General features: G+C 35.1%; 1 protein-coding gene across 2 annotated transcripts in view; it reads left to right on the top strand.

Moving 5' to 3' along the window:
• Positions 1-15,385, top strand: part of LOC150110124 (constitutive coactivator of PPAR-gamma-like protein 1 homolog) — a 299,942-nt gene that overhangs the window by 73,954 nt on the left and 210,603 nt on the right. For both annotated transcript variants that reach the window (XM_090397994.1, XM_090397986.1), the window contains exon 7: positions 7,097-7,233. In XM_090397994.1, the coding sequence (XP_090254120.1) occupies positions 7,097-7,233 (137 nt within the window). The remainder of the gene's footprint in view (positions 1-7,096; positions 7,234-15,385) is intronic.

Below are 15,385 nucleotides of genomic sequence, written 5' to 3'. Positions count from 1 at the left end.
AATGTTTGTGTCCACAAACCACGCAGTTACAGCAGCAGCCTTATGATATGGTGCATTGTTTGTTGAAACAGAGAGTGGTCAATTCCATAGAAAAAACAAAAAGTAGGAAGCATTGCATTGTCCAGAATGTTCAGATACCTCTTGAAGTTCAGTATTTGTGGCACCACAAAAAGAGATCTGAGGCCAAACCAGGAAAATCAGGACCATACCATCACATCCCCACCTCCAAATTTCATAGTTGGAGATATGCACTCTGGTAAGAAACATTCACAGAGCATTTGCCACATCCACAGTCAACTTGGTAGAGGGGGAAGCATGATTCGTCACTCCATAACATAGCTTTCCAAGCTTCTGCATCCCACTGTACATGCTTTTTTGCACCACTGAAGACGATGCACATGTTGGTTAAGGCAATGTGTGGCTTGCATGTTGTGAGTCCTATCTTGGAAAGCCATGTTGTGAGCCTCAGTTGTGAATGTTTTTGTGCAGATTTGTGTTCCAATTGTTGCCCCAAACTCTGCATTCAACATGTCAGCCAACGAATGGTGATTTTTAAATATTATCCTTTGTAGCACCCAACAGTCATGTTCAGTGAGCATGATGGGCCATCTACTGTAGGTAGCACCTGCAATTGACTCCCTGCACTTCCATCTCAGTATTGTATCACTGATTGTTGACCTGGGATGATCCAAATTGTCAACAATTTGCCGAACCATTGCATGATGCACCTTGTCCATGGGTGTGTCTGTTGATTTCTTTCCAAGCAGTGTAAATGTTAAAATGATTTGAACATTCTTATATAACCCTGGTATAATTTTGATTATTTCTCTTGTTCCATATATTGATTCAGCTAGATATTTTGCAGAGGAGGAGGATATTATCTCTGTAATAAATAACATGTCCTGATTGGTTTGGATAAGACGTTATTAAATCAGGTTTAATATCCAGTTATTAAAATTGATTTAACAATTTGTCTTTCTGTACATCAGTGCATTCTGACTGTTGATTTGCATCATAAGTAACTATACTGACCTAGGCTTCTGACCTAATGTCCAATCCTCACCTTTTCGTGGTGCACCGTGTTGGGTATCTACCTGGATACTGAACGAATCAGGATGGGCTGGCAATTTGGGATTTAGCCGACTAAATTGTATTATTGGCTTAAACCAAAATACAAAATGATGGTACAACATGACAAAATTTCATGCCAGCTGGGGTGTTGCCCGGTTAAACAAGGCTCCCATTGTTTTCGCCAGGGAGAACAGCGAAAAGTAAGCTACTGGAACAAATCTGAAAACACACCCTAACTCAATATCACTAGAGTTAAAGATTGGTACTATCAACATAAGAACCCTGAATGGCAAAGAAATGGAACTAGCTGAGGAATTAGATAAGTACCAGATCGACATAATAGGGGTGACTGAAACAAAAAAGACAAAAACTGTTGGGATCTTTCTGAGCAATAAATACAAAATGTTATATTCAGGCAATAACAATGAAGGAAAAGGAGGAGTAGCCATAGTATTCAACACAAAATACGAGGCTAATCTTCTTGAATGGAGGCAGTCTCAAGTAGAGTAATGTGGGCAAATATGAGAATGGGGAATTGGACAATGAGACTTATTTGTGCCTATGGTCCCACAGAAGATTTTACTAAGGTAAAAGTGGAGGAATTTTTTGATACTTTAGAAGAAAGCAACTGACACAATGAAAAATGAAAAGTTGGTCCTTGTTGGGGATCTAAATAGCAGAGTAAGAAGCGATTGTCAGACATACAAAAATGTTTGGGAAAATTTGGAGAAAAGAGAAAAGCTAATAATAATAGCAAATACCTGTTGGATTTCTGCTCAGGACATGGACTGGTTATTACTAACACCATGTTCTAACATAAAAATGTGCACAAATTCACATGAAACGAAGAGGCAAGGAATAAGAAAAGTCTCATTGACTATGTTATTGTCAATAGTGGTGTTTTCTCTCTGGTGCAGGACACCAGAGTGTACAGAGGATTTCAAATTGGAAGTGATCACTATTTAGTCTTGAGCAGCATAAAATTGAATTTCATATTGAAAAGAATAGCATGTAAGAATGTTTTAAAGCGAATAAAAGTTGAGCAGCTCTAAGATGTGAACTATAGACTAAAATACAGAAAGATTATTGAATCAAAAATGAAAGAGTTTGAGGACAGCAACCAAACCTTGGAGATTCAGTGGTGAGTCTTGAAGAAACCCCTGATTGATTCATCCAGAGAGGCATGTGTGGTGAGGTTGTCTGCAAGGATAGAAAAATCAGAACTCCATAGTGGACACAGGAAGTTAAAGAGGCAGTGAAGGAAAAGAAGAAAGCATATCAAAAGTTCCTAGCAAATAAGTCAGCTTGTGCTCTTGGAGAATACAGAGACAAATGTAAGAAAGCTAAAACTGACAAAATTCATGGGAGGACTTTGGCAAGAACATAGAAAATAAATATCAAGAAGGTGGCAAAATATTCTGGAGGTTGTTGAAGAAGCTTAGAAATGGAGGAAAGAGTGCTGTAAAAGGAGGTAGAGATAATAAAGGTTACATGAAAATGGGAGAAAAAGATATCCTTGAAGTATGGAGTAATTACTTTGAAAAATTGCTAAATGAAACAAGCAGTGATCGCACAGCGGTAAAAAAACTCTCAGTAGGCATACAGTGAGGAATACATATCCATACTTGAAGTAGAAAAAGCCATCAAAGGCTTGAAATATGGAAAGGCAGCAGGAGTAGATAATATTCGACCAGAAATGCTGAAGTATGGTGGTATAAAAGTTTTACAGTGGCTGCACTGCATAGTTCAGACAACTCGGACAGAGGGATGAATTCCCGATAATTGGAGTAGAGATCTCATAATACCCATATATAAAAAGGGAAATAAAACTTAATGTGAGAATTACAGAGGTATTTCCCTACTGAATGTTCCTGCAAGATCTATGCAAGCATACTTGAGAAACGGTTGAGGAGAATTGTAGAAGAAAAGCTTGGTGAAGAACAAGCTGGATTCAGGCCAAATAGAGGCTGTCAGGATCAGATCTTCACTTTCGACAAATAGTTGAGAAAGCATGGGAATATAACAAAGATCTGTATTTATGTTTTGTCGATCTGGAAAACGCATATGACAAGATGCCAAGAGAGAAGCTATTCAATATGCTGTAGTTATGTGGTGTCAATGGGGCATTATATCAAGCAATACTTAGTCTTTATTTGAGTTGTAAGTCAGCAGTTAGAATTGAATGAAGTACAGGAAGGTGGTTTAATGTTAAATTTGGTGTGAGACAAGGATGTACATTATCCCCTCTGTTATTCATTATCTATATGGATCATATTATGAAGGAAAGTGGTATTAAACATGATATCAAAATTGGAGATGTTGATGTCAGCTCTTTGCTTTATGTGGACGATGTTATACTTCTAAATAAATCCACTACAAGTCTGCAAGATTCCCTGACTAAATTGAATAACTGTTGTAATAGATATGGTATGAAGGTCAGCATTAAAAAGACAAAGACAATGAAAATATACAGAATCATTGAAAATGTCAACTGCATTGTGAACAGAGAACCTGTGGAACAAGTAAAGCATTTCAGCTACTAGACACGATTTTTAGTGAAGATGGTAAATTAAATATGGAAATAGACAACAGAATTAACAAAGCTGGTATGGTAGGAAGGTAATTGAATAAATTCATATGGAATAAGAGAGAAATTAATGGGAATACTAAATTAGCTGTATTACAAGACGGTGTTCAAACCAGTTTTAACTTATGGATCTGAGAGCTGGGTCAGAAATAAAACACTTGACCAAAGAATAGAGACTGCAGATATGAGTCCTGAGAAAGATTATAGGCATGAACAGATGGCATCAATGGCAATATCATATTAAAAACAAGGATATTAGAAAAGAACTTGACATTGTCAGAGTCCAGGAATGCGTTAGCAGAGCTACTCTCGGGTGGTATGGTCACTTAAATAGAATGGGCGAGGAAAGATTAGCAAATTTTCCATTAGTGTTAAGCTAGGAGGAATATTTCACAAAAATCACTCCAGCAGGATGATACCTTCCTTCATTTTAAATGCTGTCATCAGTTCTGCCTGAAATTTACCCAGAGGTTGCTTTTAAATGCAACAATACTTTAACCAGTAAACAAGGAATTTGATTCTCATGTTGGACTAATTGTGAACTTAATGTGTGTTAATGCCTCTAGGTACAGTGGAGGTAAGGCGTCTTTATGTGTTAAAAGAAGGAAAGGAATGCAAAAACAAGATTTTCTAGGACAGTGAAAATAACATCAGCTTAACCATCCAAAATTTTGTTGTAATAATTATTAATATGGTTAATTCAATATATGCTGAATGAATCAGCATATATTGAATTAAAGCATGTTCACCATAAGTAACAAAGAATTATATTTCATGCTGTAAAACTTAAATTACAGGAAGATGTTAATTTGTTGTGTTAAGTTGAGAAAAATAGTGTGTGTGTTAGAATATCAAGCTAGCTCTGTAGTTTGTAAGCTCCTTAATTTTGCTTATTCTGTATATTAACTGTTAATATTAAATTATGTTTGTTATTTGCTATTGTTTAATAGAACGAGTCTTTTCTATAGTCTGAATGATCTCACATTCTCACCATGCCAGTTGCCTATAGGGAAAAAAAATCCTTTTATTAATTATGAAGTAAATCTCTTTCCCTAACCACTGAATCTATTTCCTAACCACACACTGAGTACCATCCAGGTTATAACAATCACCATCATCAGTATGTATGTATGTTATATTCCTGTCTCCTGGGACACCCCTAACTGCATCAATCCTGCTAGATCTTCGTCTTCCTCTGGATTTCTGTTTGACCTTACCACCTTAGATTAGCTCTGCTCACATATTTCTGAATGCTAACAATCTCAAGCTCCTTCCTAATATCTAAATTTTTAAATCTGATTCAGCCATTGATGCCATCCATTCACTCTCCTAAGTTTTCTGAGAACACTCTCACATCATTCTCATTAACTGATTTATTTCTAACCCAACTCTCAGATCATAAGTTAAATTGATTCGAGCACTTTCCCATATGCTGCTAATTTAATGTTTATGCTAATTTCTCTCTTATTCCATAGAAAGTAATTCAACTGGCACCCTACAATCTCACTAAACGGCATGCAGAAATATGTACTTGTTCTATTCTCCATTAAGAATGCTGTTAAAGCTTTCTATGTTTCTGGCAATTCTTCTACATTTGGTCTTTTTATTGTTGAGTTTCTTACCAAATATTTTGTTTTGGATGTTAATCAGTTTAGTTAAAGAGGCCTACAGACTTTCACTGGATAGGTGTACAAAGGATTATTATCATATATGAAATAATTGCTAAGGATTGGAAATTTAATCATACAGTAATTTTACGTGACCAGTACTTTCATTAATATCCTGGTACCTTTTTTGACAGGAGGAAAAAAAAAAATTAAAACTACAGTGTTATTAGAAATACTTCTGCAGTCATAATGGGTAATATTCAGTATAAAAGAAATATTTTGTGGTCATGAAATGATCACAAAATATTTCATGATGGTAATAAACACTGCTTTGAATATTTTTATAGAAGTGCAGTACCTTTGTATTGAAATATTTTCAAAATTTTTCTCAGTGTTAACATGAATGCAGTATTAGCACTCTTGACCTATATTATCTGATCAATAATATCTTGGGTTTTACAAGATATTATTGATCTATTGATTTATTTTGCAAGCTTCATAGTGTAAAGTGAGAAATATTGAAGACCTCAGTGATTTCTACGTGGCTATCATAGGATGCCACTTTTGCAACAACTCAGTTTGGGAAATTTCTGCCTTGCTGCAGTTTCCCTGATTAACTATAGGTAATGTTATTGTGAAGTAGAGATACTGAGGAACAACAGCACAATCATGAACTGATAGGTCACATAAAATTCAAAGTGGCACCACTGAGTATCAAAGAGCATGCCGTAAAAAATTTCCTGTCCTCGGGCAATTTTTTTGAAATTCCTCTGTAAGCAACTTTAGCAACTGTTCATCACGTGCTAAAGAACATGGGTTTCCATGGCTGTGCAGCTGCACATAAGACTAACATCAACAATGGCACTGCCAAGTATCAGGTGGAGTGGTGTAAGGCTTGCCACCATTGGACTCTGAAGCAGTGGAAATGCATTTTCTGGAGTGATGAATCACACATCTGCCAGGAGAATCTTACCTAGCCCAATGTGTTGCGCCATCTTTGAAGTTTAGTGGTGCAGATATCATGATCAGATGATGTTTTTCATGGTTCAGACTAGTTCCAGTGATGCAGAATCTTAATGCTGTAGCCTATAATAACATTCTGGACAATTCTGTGCTCAACAGTTTGGTGAAGGTATTTCCAGTATCAACTCAACAGTGCTCCTGTCCACAAAGCAAGGTCTGTTCAGAAATGGTTTGATGAGATAAGTGTTGAAGAATTTGACTGGCCTGCACATAGCTCTGATCTTAACCCCATGGAACATCTGTGTGATGAATTGGAACACTATTGCAAGCCAGGAGTATTGCCCATCATCAGTGACTGACCTCACTAATGCTGTTCTGGAAGAATGAAAGGAATTACTCCAGCAATATACCAAAATCTAGTGGAAAGCCTTCCAGAAAATTGAAGGCTGTTATAGCCACAAAATGTGGACCAACTTTATATTAATGCCTTCCATATTAGAGTGAGAGTTGGGATGAATATGTGACCAGATATTTTGATCAGCATCAAAGGAACAGTACTCGTGAATTCCAGTTGCTTATTTTGCAAGTTTGTCAGAAGTTTGCAAAATAAACAAATGGAAAATAACATAAGCAGCCTGCTTTTGGCTTGAGGGTGACATTGCTTATGAAAATTTAATCTTCTTGTAGAATATTTGTGATATTGTTGAAAATGTTAAGTATGTTAAAGAGTATTAAATGTACGAAATATTTATTTTGTAATTTGTAATTTATTTCTTTTATAATAGATTATTTTTTCTTCATCTAAGAAAGTTACTAATTTTGCACAGGAAATTTAGTGACATTTCAAATATTTTTTTCTACTTACCAGGTTCGGTAAGTTCTGTATCTCGTCACGTTAATGGTGGACTTCTTTTAAGTTCAAGTACTTCATCTAGCAGCAGCAGCTCCAGTCCAAATAGGCTTAGCCCAGAAGTAGCATGGTCTTCAGCTACACAGCAACAGAAGGTATCAGGATATAAGATTAATGCTACAATACTTTGAATATAAATTCTATGTGTTGTGTATAATGCTTTGAAACTAATAATACTCAAACCTATGCTTGATGTTAATAAAAACCTTAAGAACTGTCAAAGAAAATACATATACTTGCATTAAATGATTCAAGTAGATAGAATTTTCATCCAGGTTTCCTAGTTATCAGTATTTTCATTGGAGTCTAATGGATAAAAGCAGTTAGTTAAAAAAAAAAAAAAATTACAACTCTTCGTAATTACGCTTCATGGTATAAGCAACACCAAGAGGGAAAAATATAATTTATCGAACTTACCAATATTTCGCCAGTTTTCTACACAGCCTCTTCAGAGCACAAATCATAACTGTGACAAACATGCAGTACCCAACTAAATCATTGCAGCAACGATTCAAATTGTAACTGAAAAAGAACTAATGTTCAAACATGGTGCTCTCTATGACCCCAATTAACCATACTAAGACAATACCATTCATATCTAACATTCAGACAGAATAGTTCAATTCAAAAGTTAAGCATATTTACACATGCTTGAGCTAGCTAAAATAAATGCTGCTGTCACTACATTACGTGAAGCACGTTCGAAAATCTGTAATCCAGATTTGCGCTCTATCCTGTATACCATCTCGGAAAATGCTGCTACTACTACTACTAAAGAGTTTAAAAAAGTTCGGAACCATCATTTGAAGAAATTTGAAGTTCTTTGACAACAAAGCAATTCCTGACCACAGCTACAAAAAGAACATGTAGTGGTGAATCTGGTCACTCAGAAGATGCAATAAATGTACTTAGCCAAGGGCATAATTTTGGCATTGATCAAAAAAAAAAAAAAAAAAAAAGTGGTGGTTTTGGAAATAATAACCAGCAATAAACATGGTACCTGTGGTCTTTCACATTCAGAACTAGTGATATTCATTTGGATGTGTCCAGTATTCTGACAAAATTCAAGCCTCACAAGAATAACATTTCACCTGAAAAAATATCAGCACTTAAAAATTATACAGGAACAAAAAAATTATTATAGCCAAAACATATAAAGGAAATGCAACTGTCATTTCCTTTATAATGTCCTTAAAGATTCCTCTACCTACAAGATTATAAATTGGAATTTTACCAAATCTCAAAAGTGAAAAAAAATGTATAAATTATTTTTTTTTAAAAGTTACATCTTAGCCGAAAGAGATTATCAAAAAAGCTAAAACCTTATGTCAGGAGGTGTTCATCCCATCGATCGCAGAGCGATTTTTGGTCGATATCTTGTGTATTCCTCCTTACTTACAAATTTAATTAAAACTGAAAACATAATATTTTATTTATCATTATTTTGTATTATTTTTAATTCGCAAGTCCGAGTAAATGAATTAATTTGGATCAGTGGAAGTAAAACAGCGAGCCGAGTGAATACGATTATAAGCAAAGTGTAAAAACTCGATTGTAGCTTAAATATTCCAAAGCACACTACGTCGATTTTTTACTTAGGTTTAGTCCCATGTGAATATTGTAAAAAAAAATAAACTTTGTTTGTCTCAGTATAGTTTGTATTAGATGTTTATGTAAATAACTCTTTTGAAGCTAACTGTATATACTGCTTTAATAAGAATATGTTAGAGTCTTGAAAACAAAGGCAATGTTTTGTTGCTGAAGCTGTACATGGTGGCATTAGAAAGATTGTTATTGAAACTTGTATGCATGAGAAAGGCTTGCAGGCTCTAAGTGTAAACATCTCCGAAGTCAGTTAGAAAGATTTCAAACAACTTTCCGATGGCTGGCAACTTACAATCAAAAGAAAGCAGAGGAGAACAAAAGACGTGCCGAACTTGAAACTTAAAATGAAAGACTCATACCGATTCTTTGGGGTGCCAAACTTCATGCAAGGTCTCAGAGGAGATCTAATAAAAAGGGACTGAAGCAAGGAGAAGGGGGGTCCAGGTTTCAGAATTGCTGTCAGAGAGGAGACCGCCCGGTCCAGAGTCACCATCAGAGAGACTGCCCGGATCCACGTTGCTTGAGAGAGGAGTTTCCCGCTTCCAGAAAGGAGCTTCTCGGTTCGAAACATCCCTAGAGAGAGACTACTTCTAGGCTGCAGACAAGATTTCATATTGCCGAAAGGAAGAGTTCCAATTGCCGGAGAAAAGTTTCCAGGCCAAGTTAACATCAGACATTCACCAGTGTGTTGGTTTTCATTACAATTTGATGAATCAAACAACTTCACTGATATTGCTCAGTTAATGGTATTTCAAGATTATTCAAGTAAAGAAGAACTTTCGAAAATTATTCCATTATTGGGAAGGACTAGGGGAGAAGACATTTTTTTGGCATTTGATGAATTAGTGAAACAACACAAACTTCCGCTTTTTAAATTTGTGTCTATTACTACTGATGGTGCTCCTGCAATGATAGGTAATAAATCAGGCTTCATTTCATTATGTAAAAACGAATACAAATATCCAGATTTTTTAACATACCACTGTATTATTCACCAACAAGTAGTGTGTAGTAAAAGATTAAACACGAAAGATGTTTTGGATATTACATTTAAAATTGTAAATTCTGTTTGAGGAAAAGCCCTGCAATGGCAGTTATTTAAATTACAGGCAGATGATGATAGGGAACTTCTGTTGTACAATAATGTTCGCTGGCTCAGCAAAAGTCAATTTTTAGAAAGATTTCTTGTATTAATTAACGATATAAAAAATTTTCTTGATGAAAAAGGAGATATTCATCCACAATTGAGTGATAAAAGATGGTTGTTACACTTATCATTTTTAGTAGATTTCTGTACGAAATTAAGCAATTTAAATTTAGAGTTACAAGGTTGAGATAAAAATTTAATTGACATGTTAAGTTCAATAAAACTTTCCAACAATACTTACTTTTATTAAAGAAAGATATAAATGACCACAAATTAATACATCTCTCATATTTATTAAAATTTTTTGAACAAAATCAAGAAATGCTTCGCTATGATTTAAAAGAATTTATTCGCGAAATAGAATTAGTTGAGGAAGAAATAAATTCAAGATTTAAAGATTTTAATAAAACTGAAATGATTGTATCTGTTATCAGTAATCCATTTCAAGAAAATTGAACATCACAGAAATTTCAAATAAAATTAGTGGGCTGTTTGATATAATCCAAGCTGAAGTAGAACTCGAGATAATAAACATTCAGAATAGTTTACATTTAAAATCAATAAACAATTGAAGTTATTTGGAAATATGCACATGAAAAATTCCCAATATTAACTGGTATTGCCCATGACTGTGGGATTGCAGGACAGGGACAGGGCACTTCCCCTTGGGATCGATTAAAAAATTTCACAAATTATAATCGTAAAATTGATTGAAATATATAATCTTATTCCCTCGACCCTGGGAACGCTTTGTCTGTCTTAAAATTTTATTATGGGTTGGCCTGTTGCGTGGTAGCCATAGAAAAAGTGTTTTATTGCAGTAATAAAACACGTGTTCCTGTTTTTGGTTCATCTTTTTCTGATTTGTGAACAGTGATCAGTTAGTGTGCCCTCTGTCTAGTAAGTTACAGAGTGAAGTGTGAATTGTAAATTTATAGTGAAAAAAATTTTAAACAAAAAAAATACATTTTTAAAAGGTAAGTGTATGTAATTTAATATCATTTTACTCTTGTTAGTTTTATGATTTTTTTTGCTTTTAAACTGAAATAATTTAATTTAGGATTAATTAATTAGTTGATTTTTGATAAAAATATGCAGTCAATTTTTTAGTATATGAAATTGTGCTAAAAACTATTAATTCTGAATACTTTTTTTTCTTCAAGAATTAAAGATCATTAAAATTGATGCAAAATGAAAATAATGTATTTATAGTTTACATCAACAAATAATTACATTAAAAAAAAAAACTAAAAGACGTTTATTGATGTAATTATTTAATTAAATCAGTAATTATAAAAATTTATTGATTTAATTATTTGTCTTCAAGCTCCCCCCCCCCCCCCCTTCCTGGAAAATATGACAGCACACCCAACCAAAATGATCATGTGGCGCCACTGAGGAAGATTAGTATTACATAGAAGATCTGATAGACTTTTAGAATCAGCATTGGCTATTAAGGGCTCTCCCAATTTCAACAAGCATGGTTGCGTTACTTTTCCGAAGATCTAGGAGATAGTCATTCTGAGACTAGATAGACTGACTCTCCAAATTAACTTTATGGCTATCTAGCCCTAATAGGAATATTAGATCTTTTTCAGTTACAATTTCAATTGTTTCTACATGATTTAGTTGAGTGCTCTGTGCTTGTCACAGTTATAATTTGTGCTCTGCAGATTCTGGGTAAAAAAACAGTGAAATATTACTAAGTTCAATAAATTTATTTTTTCATCTCTTGGTGTTTTTTTAAGAGTGCTATTATGAATAATCAACAGCACCTAAGCCTTTTTATAAATACAATAATTACAGCTGTGTTTGTTTAGTGAAATTACTAAACAAAAACTCGGAAATTTAAGATAGTTGTTCTTATTTAAGTTCAGTTGATCAGAGTTTCACAGCTTTCTTTATACAGCCTTTCTAGCAGAAAGCAGCTTTTATATAAGACTAGTTTTGTTCCAGTAAAATAGATTATCCTCTGTCTGGAAGAAATCATACGATAGGCAAGAACCTGATTTGTCTCATCATCATCAAAATTCCTGACATGTACCCTCAAGGGGTGGGGGGTACAGGATATGATAGTACTACATGAAAAATTTACATCATTACTAACTTCCTATGTACAATTTTCCTCCAAATCAATCTGTTACCTGTCAAGATGCCAACATTATTTGATCTTATATTTCTGTCTTCTATATAATACATTGGTTTTCTGTGTGTAGGGGTCCAAAGCATAGTCTACCAGTCCAGACTTACCATAATAATGGTAGTAAATATATAGAGTGATCAAAATTAATGTATCTCTGTTTAAGACCTTGCAGAGTACCACCCAATTATCCAAATGCTGTGAAGCTTTGCAGGAATACTTTGTGCATCATGCAGAAGTAAAATCTAAGAAACAAAAAATAGAAACCAAAATTCACCACCAGAGGTGCTGTATGATGTACCAAATGTGGATGTAGTAAATTTTCTGTGTGGGTAAGAAGGAGAAAAGCAACACAAGCATAAATAATTTTTATTTATGCTTAGGCTGTACTGTTCATTGTGCTTCTCCCCAGTATGCCACAAACTGTACAGTGTGTTGTATATTCTTTGCAAGGCGTGTTCAATGCGGCTGGTCAGGACTGATGTTATGCATGTGCTGCATTATGCTGTCTTTCAGCACTGGCAAGTTATCAGGATAATTCCAATAAACACTGTCTTTGAGAAATTCCCAAGAGGTCAGATCAGTAAATGAGAGAGCCATGCAATGGGAAACACATGGCTGATCACTCTGGCTTTGTGAAATATTCTCAAAGAACCTCCTTTACAGAACATACAGAACAATGTGTGGAGGGGCCTCATCCTGCATGAAAATGACTGAAGTCATGCACAGACACTGCTGTAGCTGTGGAACAAAATTGTTTATCGCGATACCTCTTCTCTGCAGTAACTGAGCAGATCATATTCAAGTCCTCAAAGAAGAATGGTCCAATGCTAAACAAAGCTGTTTATGATTCGACCATTTCCACACCAGATAACTTTGGGTGAATGCAAAAGAATTTGTTGGATTGCATGTGGGTTTTATGTAGCCAATACCTGGCAATTGTGGGTATTCACAGCTCCATTCAGGTGAAAGTGAGCCTCATCTCCCCACAAAATCATTCACGGCTATGCAGCGTCTCCAATTCCACTCAAGCAAGGAATATTATTCAAGTTTCAAAGACCTGCAGGTGCAAACCCTGTGTCAGAGTTATCTTGAATGGAACCAATGCTGTTATTCATGGCCTGCTCCACAACAGCAGTAGCAACTTCATTCACTTATAAACTGATTGGTTTGCTACCTCTGCGAGGTCTAACCCCCAATTATCCCATTTCTTCCAAATGACTAATCATTCATTGCAGAGCGCATGAAGATAGTGGACCTTGTCGATATTTGTTCAGGCAATGAAATTCGTGGAGTGCAGCAGCATTGCAATTGTTTAGGTAGTACAACTTCACAAGCGAAGCACGTTGGTGCAAGGTTAGTGCCATCACTGAGGACAGTATTAACAACCAGAATGAAGGGAAAAATCCTGTATCCATTTTTTTAAACCCTCCAATTACCTACCAAGTTGTGATATGTAAATTTCATTAATTTGTTGTATACAATGCCCCTAGTGGTAAAGTTTGGAACTTTTTTTCTCAGATATCTCTTCTACATAGCGCACAATGTATTGCTGCAAAGTTTCACAGCATTTCGATCACTGGATGTTGTGCCACAAGAGCTTAAATAGGGATACTTTAATTTTCATGATCCTGTATTTCAGGGATGTCTGCTGTAGCCATTGGCCAATAAAGTATGACAAAGTTAGTTGAGTTCTAGCTTTGTGTGCAAATGTTTTTAAAATAATTGTTCGTTTTTATATCACTTCCTTATTTACTAATGTACCTCATACTAATGTACTTCATAGACTCCTGGATGTGATAAAGGAGTGAATCTGTCTTTAGGTGAACAGATGAGCGTTGCCATTATATCACACCGTATTTAAACGTTATGTGAAATTGGCAACGCTCATCTGTTCACCTAAAGACAGATTCACTCCTTTATCACATCCAGGAGTCTATGAAGTGCCCTGTTCTTGTCATCGAGTCTACTGCGGACAGACAGGAAGAACTGTGGACATCCGCCTCAATGAACACAAAATAGATATCCAGCACTTTCATTATGGCAAGTTGACAAGGGTATCCAAAGACCATGCTTTGGATACCCCAGCACACAGGATCAATTGGAAAAAAACAAAAGTACTGCACAGAAGCTTCTACAAATCAGAGAGGTTGTTCCTGGAATCAACAGAAGCCTTAAAACATACTCCAAACCTTAAAAAGTATGGCTGTATAAATCTACCAAAGATTTGGGAGATAGTCATCCCAAGACCAAATTAATATTTATTTATTTTATTTTTTATTTTTTTCAAAATTTTCAAGGACTACTATTTGGACTACTGTATTTTTTTTTCAAAACTGTGGACTGTTTTTTTAATTTAGATGGTGCCGTATTACGACTTTAGTCTTGTGTTGCACACTGTAATTACTTATACTAGCCCCACTGTTACACCGAATTGTGGTTGTCTTGCATTTGTAACAAACTTTGTTTGTGTGCTCTGAAGATGCTGGATATAATTCCAGCAAAATATTAGCTTTTAAGTTAATAAATAGTTATTTTCTTATCAATCTGTGTTTGCATCAATATCGTTTAAATCCAATTCAGCATTTTATTATTATTATTTATGCTTTACTTATATTTTGCAACATTAAATTGACTATCATTATCCTTTGCCCACAATGCCAATTTATTTAAATCATCCTGCAAGATATCTACATCACCTTTTATCAACTATTGCTCTCCCGAATCTTGCATCATCAGCAAACAACTGAATATCCCCTCTTAAATCTTTCTCTATGCCATTGATGTACAAATCAAAGAGTAGTGGCCCTAGTACCGAACCCTGATATCTTTCAATTATTGAAATTTACCATGTATGCAGGTTCTTTACTTGGTGAGAAATAATCTACAAACAGATTAATGGTACAACTTTGGGTTATTCCCCCCCCCCCCCCTTAACTGATTTTTACACAGAACACTTTGAGAACAAAATGGATGCTTTGGATTCTTTTGTAACTTACCTTAACAGCCAACAACCTAAAACTCCCTTCACAGTAGAAAAATAATCAAATAACTGTTTGCTTTTCTTGACACATTATCACTCTCCTTTCATATAGTTCACTTGTCTTTTTCCATTTATAGAAAGCTAACACACAGGAAGATTTCTACATAAACAGTCACATTGTCATCTAGCATCAAGGTATGGAATTCTAAATATGCTTACACGCAGAGTTGAGCTACTTGTTCTAATGGTGCAGCTCTTTCCACAGAACTCGACTATCTTTGTCATACTATCTTGGCCAATGGCTACAGCTCCTACCCTCCAACTTTCCCTCCCCAAACATACAAGAACAAAACACCACCATTAATGTTCCAT

Source organism: Typopeltis vanoorti, chromosome 1 (assembly GCF_054136105.1).
Source record: "Typopeltis vanoorti isolate ZY-2024b chromosome 1, IOZ_Tvanoo_1.0, whole genome shotgun sequence".
NCBI classification, from domain to species: Eukaryota; Metazoa; Arthropoda; class Arachnida; order Uropygi; family Thelyphonidae; genus Typopeltis; species Typopeltis vanoorti.
The sequence above is the reverse complement of the archived record's forward strand: the minus strand, read 5'-3'. Positions and strand labels throughout refer to the sequence as shown.